General features: G+C 50.4%; 1 protein-coding gene across 1 annotated transcript in view; it reads left to right on the top strand.

The window, feature by feature from the left end:
* The window catches only part of esrrga (estrogen-related receptor gamma a), a gene marked incomplete at its 5' end in the record, with an annotated part of 28778 nt that extends 22692 nt beyond the window's left edge, over positions 1-6086 (top strand). Inside the window, 3 exon segments of the mRNA XM_030377356.1 lie at positions 230-336; positions 443-605; positions 5686-6086. Of these exon segments, the coding sequence (XP_030233216.1) occupies positions 230-336; positions 443-605; positions 5686-5930 (515 nt within the window).
* Between the last annotated feature and the right edge of the window lie 1146 nt (positions 6087-7232).

Below are 7232 nucleotides of genomic sequence, written 5' to 3'. Positions count from 1 at the left end.
CTGCCTTTCCCCAGAGTCCAGCCTGAGGCAGGCGGGGGGACGGGGGAGAGAGCGGGGGTGGGGGGGTGAGGTACACTCTGGTTGACCACTGCAACCTCCCCCAATCGCTACGACTCTCCAACCAACCCTTCGCTCTCCGTTTCATGCGAGAATAAGCGTTTTCATCCGGTCCACTTTTTCCTCCCGTATCCTCATTGCCCCGTCTCTTTCTCCGTCTCCTTCTCTTCAGGGTTCTCCACGCTGTCCTTGGCAGACCAGATGAGTCTACTGCAGAGCGCGTGGATGGAGATCCTGATCCTCCGCGTCGTTTATCGCTCGCTCTCCTTTGAGGACAAGGTACGTCGGCTCCAAGCCAACGCCCCAGAGCAAGAAGGTCCGTAGCCACACCTCCGTCCGTGTCCCCGCCCGTACTGAGCTCCCTCCCTCCCGCCTCCCTCTGCAGCTGGTGTACGCTGAGGACTACATCATGGACGAGGACCAGTCCAAGCTGGCCGGACTGCTGGACCTGAACAACGCCATCCTGCAGCTGGTGAAGAAGTACAAAGCCATGAAGCTGGAGAAGGAGGAGTTTGTCACCCTCAAGGCCATCGCTCTGGCCAACTCAGGTACAGACACACTCAGCAGACGCTTTTATCCAAAGCCACTTACAATAAGTACATTTGTCCGTAGAAAGAGAAACTACAATATATCTCTGTCGGTACAGTAAGGATGTTAGTAGAAACAAGTGCCAAGCACTAACAATCGCTAGGTTAACCCGTTCCCCGTAGACAACAAAGACAGCTAGGATAAGATGCTGCACCATACCGTGTACTATTTTTAACATACAATAAGTGCGTACATTAAGTGCCAGGACGTACAACGTACGAGGGCGTGAGAGGCGTGTGGGGGGTAAAGGGAGGAGGCTACGCAGAGTCCAGGTGAACTCTGAACAGGTGAGTCGAGTCTTGTGGAGGCATGGCGGCTTCTAGTTCTTACTCACCCCGCCCCCTGGTTCAGCGACCCCGGGTTTGGGCCCCCCGTGAACCGCTGTCGTGTTTATCCACACGTCTGAATCACCAGGCCCCACATCTACATGTTTATGTGTCTTTGATTCATGGGATGGTTTATCGTCGGCTAATATATTAATGTAAAAAAAAAAAAAAAACGGTAATTGTGTCGTCGGGAACAACCGGGAGCCAGATCGGAACCGACGTCTGAAATAAACAGAGATCCAAAGCGGGGGACAAACTTGGGTACGCGCTCTCCAGTTGTGTGTTGATTTACACGCCACAGCTGGCGGGGAAGCAGTTAATCCTGGAATAACCAGTCCTCTGGGGCTCGTTGCAGCGGAAACCATCAAAGGGTTGATTTAAACACTCCTCACTCTCTCTCCAACACACACACACACACACACACACAAACACACACTCACGCACACACACACACACGCACACACACACACACACACACACACACACACACACACACACACACATACACACACACACGCAAACTCCAATAACTGTGACACATGTACTCCACAGCACAGAGACGGTTAATCCTTCCTAGTTAAGCAACGCCATCAGCACCCCCCCCCCCCCCCCCCCCCCCCCCCTCCTCCAAACAGCCCTAAAGCCGTAGATTTATGTAAACACACACACACGGGGACACGGGGAAACTGAGAAGCTTTACATTTTGACACATAGGCCATAAGCGATACATCCTAAGACACATACACCTTATGCTCCACTGTGCACAACGACTGTGTGTAGAAAGCTACCAGCAAGACCCTCTCTCTCTCTCTCTCTCTCTCTCTCTCTCTCTCTCTCTCTCTCTCTCCCCTCTCTCTCTCTCTCTCTCTCCTCTCTGTCTCTCTCGCTCCTCTCTCCCCTCTCTCTCACTCTCTCTCCTCTCTCTCTCTCTCTCTCTCTCTCTCTCTCTCTCTCTCTCTCTCTCTCTCTCTCTCTCTCTCTCTCTATCTCTCTCTCTCTCACTCTCTCCGCTCTCTCTCTCTCTCTCTCTCTCTCTCTCCTCTCTCTCTCTTCTCTCTCTCTCTCTCTCTCTCTCTCTCTCTCTCTCTCTCTCTCTCTCTCTCTCTCACTCTCTCCGCTCTCTCTCTCTCTCTCTCTCTCTCCTCTCTCTCTCTTCTCTCTCTCGCCCCTGGCCGTGGTGGCTTTCCCTTTTGCATTAGCATAGTCGTCTCTTCAGATGCCTGTTAAATAAGGTGCAATCATTAGACCCCAGACCTGTCGATAAGGCCCCTCTGTGATGTTGTCCGGCTGCATTGACAGCTGACTGACGCACACGCACACACACACACACTTGCACGCGCACACGCACACCAACTCACAGCGGGCTCCCTCCCATGACCCGCCCGGTGAACTTTGTGTTGGACGGCGGCCAGTCCCTCACTGCTCTTTAATTACAAGGGGGAGCTGTCGATACGATGTTACAATGAGCTGACGCATTGGCACAGCGCTGAATGGGAGGAAGGGACTATTTGATCAGATTCAGACGCACCAGCTTGAAACTTGGTGCTGTGTGTGTGTGTGGGAGGAGGGGGGGGGGTGGGGGAGGTTGTGTGTGTGTGTGTGTGTGTGTGTGTGTGTGTGTGTGTGTGTGTGTGTGTGTGTGTGTGTGTGTGTGTGTGTGTGTGTGTGTGTGTGACGATGGATTCACGATTCAGTACAAACATTAAATGTGTCACCTTAGATTGAACAAAAATAAGGAATTAGAGTTGATAATAATTGGTTACTGTAATAAAAGTTAATTTTGCTTTAAACAAAAAAATTACATTTTGTTTTATATTTGTATTTCTCTATTGCCTTCTACAAATGCAGAGGAATCACCATTTAAAATAACTGTGTATATTACACAGAAAATGCAATCATTATAAATTAACAAACTACACAGACTCAACAGATACTTTTTGTGCAGTTAAAGTAATTCACACTGTAACATTATTTCCAGTAATTTGTCCTAATCTGCACATTGTCTGGAAATGTCCCTTTTGAATTTTATTAAGGAATGATATCAAAATACTATTTTCCACATCGCAGTCATAACCATAAAACAACTATTTTCTATGTTCTATATTTTTTCCTCCGATCCAAATTGAAACAGCTGACTGCAGCGCAGCAGCCAAACTTTACATCACTGACGGAGCCTGAAAGTGCTTTTCAAGACAACAGAATGCTAGCATTAGCATTTTGAAGGGCACTCACACTAATTAATTCGCAGGATGCTAATCATCTGCATTAATGAAGGCAAGCCTTAAGAAATGTTAGCGAACGTGCCCCACATGTAAAGCCGGCTAAACTAGCCATCGGAAACGGGATTTGTGTGTGCGTGTGTGTGTGTGTGTGTGTGTGTGTGTGTGTGTGTGTGTGTGTGTGTGTGTGTGTGTGTGTGTGTGTGTGTGTGTGTACACATTGTGTTTTACAAGCGCGGTGTGTGTGCGTGGCCCGCCCTAAACAAGTGGCTCATTAGCGCGTGCTGTCCTGGTGTCACCGCTGAACCGCGGCTCAGAGAGGAGACAGTGGCAACACACTGACCACACTTAAAGTCCGTAATGATGGAGAACACGACGGGTTAACCCCTTCAGCAGTGGGCAGGTTTTACAGAGTATTAGAATAGTAGTACAGAATATTACTATCATACTACTGTACTATTAGGGCAGATATATTACGTTTGCCCTTTATAATAAACCACATGTATGATGTACATCCCCAATCATATTAAAATGATTCAACTGATTTCCAATTTAGATCATCTCTTAGGAAGATATTACTAAAGCAGAGATAAAGTGGACTTGACCTAACTTAGCGCTCAGTGATATTGAGACGTAGCAGGCGGGAGAAGATTCTAGATCCCATCTCTAGTGTATTGATTCCTAAAGAATCAGACTAACTCATGTCTGGCTGTGCATACTGATACATCGATACACACATAGATCCCACTATGTGTGTAGGTGTGTGTGTGTGCGTGTGTATACCCTACCCACCTACCTGGGTAAAATCCCCATATCAAACATTCATATTTTCGTTCAAACACAGTCGAATGCCATGATGGCCAGGACAGGGATGAGGGACAGAACAGAGGGTGGGAGAAGAGAGGGAATGACGTGTACTACGGGACCGCAGCTGGGAATGGAACCCGCGTCACCACAAGGCGCACTGCCTCCGTGGTGAGGGCGCTGGGCCACTCACTCATCTGTCTCCTCTGTCTCACCGGGCTGTGGAGACGTTCACCATCTCCCGTGAACTTTACGGGAATTAAAACCTGTGTATTGTCATGTTCTTAAGCTCAACCCCCGTCTCCTCCTAAGGGTTTACATGCAAATGTGTGTGTGTGTGTGTGTGTGTGTGTGTGTGTGTGTGTGTGTGTGTGTGTGTGTGTGTGTGTGTGTGTGTGTTGTGTGTGTGTGTGTGTGTGTGTTTGTGTGTGAGAGGGGAGGGGGGGGGGGTTCTTGTGATGGCCTGTCAATAGTAGCACTGTGATTATTATTTAACATGCATGTAGTCATTGATCGCTGCTATTGATCGCTGGCTGGGAGCTAAAGGCCAGCTCACATTAAGACGTGTGTCCCGGGGGCCCGGTGCGTAGAGCATTATTTTAGAGGGCCGTTCCCAGGCCCCCCTGCCGCTCACGCTCACACACACACTCCAGCATGACCCAGATATAGATTACGGATATTTACAGGCAATACTTAACACACACATCGCCCCGCCCACAGCGGACCGCAGGCCAGACGGGGAGCACACACCTGCACTTGTGCGCACACACACATGCACACACACACACACACACACACACACACACACACACCCACACACTTGAATGCATGCTTATGCACACACACACACACACACACACACACACACACACACATACACAGTTTAATGCATGCGCGCACACACACACACACACACACACACACACACACACACACACACACACACACACACACACACACACACACACACGCACACACACACACACACACAGACGCAGAGTGAACTATCTCTATTGTTCCTGCATCGCTCCATCATGGTAGCAGTCTTCCCTCACTCCCCGCCCACTGGGTTCTCGGTCTGTCGATTCATCACACCCACAGAATTACAATTTCCAGAGGGCTGAACCGAGTCCGGCCCGGAGTCCAACACTGTCCCCTCCAGTGTTGGTCCGCGATCTGAGCCACATGTTTAGGGTGTGCCCTTTAAGACCTGTCGAGAAGGGCTTCTGTGCTAAATATCAAAATAAATAGATAGTTTCTGCCATGAACTAAAGACACATCGTTAGCCCCCATTGCATTACTGGTATCGTTAGCCTCATAGCGTAATGGCTGATGTCATATTATTATTATGTTTGAAAAAATGAGCTTTCAGCACCGCAAATTCAATAATCCAATCCAACCATTGTTCAACTGTTAAGGTGTGATTGTGTGTTTGTTTTAATTTGTTGGTTTAGCAACTAGTTGTTTTGTTGTGTTGTTTTATTGTGACGATATTTGAATTATTATAACAGTACTGTTATTCATGTCACAATTTAATTCATGTATTCCAGTTTCCCTTGTCTCACGTGTTTCCCACCCAGTGTAGAAGGCTCATTCCGGTGTGAGCGCTTGTGTGTGTCGGTGTGTGCGCCACACTGTCCTCCCGACCCCTGACCCCTGACCCCTGACCTCTGACCCTGTGCCCCCTCCAGACTCCATGCACATCGAGGACGTGGACGCGGTGCAGAAGCTGCAGGACGTGCTCCACGAGGCGCTGCAGGAGTACGAGGCCTCCCAGCACCCGGAGGACGCGCGCCGCGCGGGCAAGCTGCTCATGACGCTGCCCCTGCTGAGACAGACCTCCACCAAGGCCGTGCAGCACTTCTACAGCATCAAGCAGGACGGCAAGGTCCCCATGCACAAACTCTTCCTGGAGCTGCTGGAGGCCAAGGTCTGAGCGGAGGCCGGAGAGCGGGGGAGGGAGAGAGAGCCGTTAACACCCCCGACCTCCTCGCTGCGGACTCTAACCCGACGATCAACGAAGCAACCACTTTCACTGACCTCAAGATCCCCTCATGAACGACCAGGCGTTAGACCCCATATCCCAACCCGCACCCCCCCCCCACCCCCCCCCACCCCCGGACCCCCGGACCCCCTGAGAGAGGCGTGGCTTCCTGCGCTTCCTCTCTCTGAACGAAAGCTCCCCCAAAAACACGTGAATACTGAGGGGTCATGATGGGGGGGGGGGGGCTCTGTCGGACCCTCAGCGACCGCCGCCACTGAGGGGGGGGGGGGGGGGGGGGGGGGGGTCGAGGGACTGCTTATAAATAACTACTTACTGTACAAAACACTGAACACAAACTATGGTCACTTATTCATCGGAGGACGGTGACGTTGAGATTATTGTCAAAACACTCAAAGATACGAGGACTTGAAGTGAAGCAACGGACAACTATTTATCGTAGTTTCAAGAGCGACTGCAAACCCCCCCCCACCCCCACCCACCCTCTTGGTTCCTCCTTCCTCCTCCGTCACCCTGCCCCCCCCCCCCACACACACACACACACACACACACACACACTGTTTTATAGGCATTGCAGAAGAATGTGCGGGTGGTGACAATGCAAACGTTTGAGAAACATGACTTTTGACGAGCTACGGACGGACAGACCGAAGAGAGGAGGAGGAGGAGAGCCAAAGGACGGACCTTATCCTAGCAGAGGATGCCAGCAAACACAAAGGTTACCATTAGGACTCCTCACACTCCCTGGTCTACTGGAGACACTCACTGATTCCTCCAAACACAGTTCCCCCACCTCCAGCTCCTGCTCTTACGGCTCATCGTTAGTTATTTAATGACTTGTGTCCATGCTACCATAGTATTATCACAAACCCTTCAGCCTGGGACACAGGCTGGGCTCATCTCTGGGGGGTTTCAAACACGCAACCCGGTCTGAGGATTCGATTCACTAAATAGACGCTAGATAAGTTAAATAATGGGTCCCCGACTCTGAGAACTCATCTCCCATACTCAAACGGCCCCTTCTTGTGCTTAGCAACGTAGCGACAAACAGAAATGCTGCTCTTTATACGTCAGATAGGGTCCAACCACAGCAAAGTATTCCAGGCTTTGAGCCAATCCGCAGGCAGCGTCCATCGTAGCAGCCCCCTCCCATTCGCCCGCCCTGATTCCAGAAGCTAATTCTTCCGGAATCTAATTCTTCCGGAGTCTTAATTCTTCCAGCTGCTTCCGATGGAA

This window comes from Gadus morhua, chromosome 14, assembly GCF_902167405.1.
Source record: "Gadus morhua chromosome 14, gadMor3.0, whole genome shotgun sequence".
NCBI lineage: Eukaryota > Metazoa > Chordata > Actinopteri > Gadiformes > Gadidae > Gadus > Gadus morhua.
This window is presented reverse-complemented; position numbering and strand designations above follow the sequence as displayed.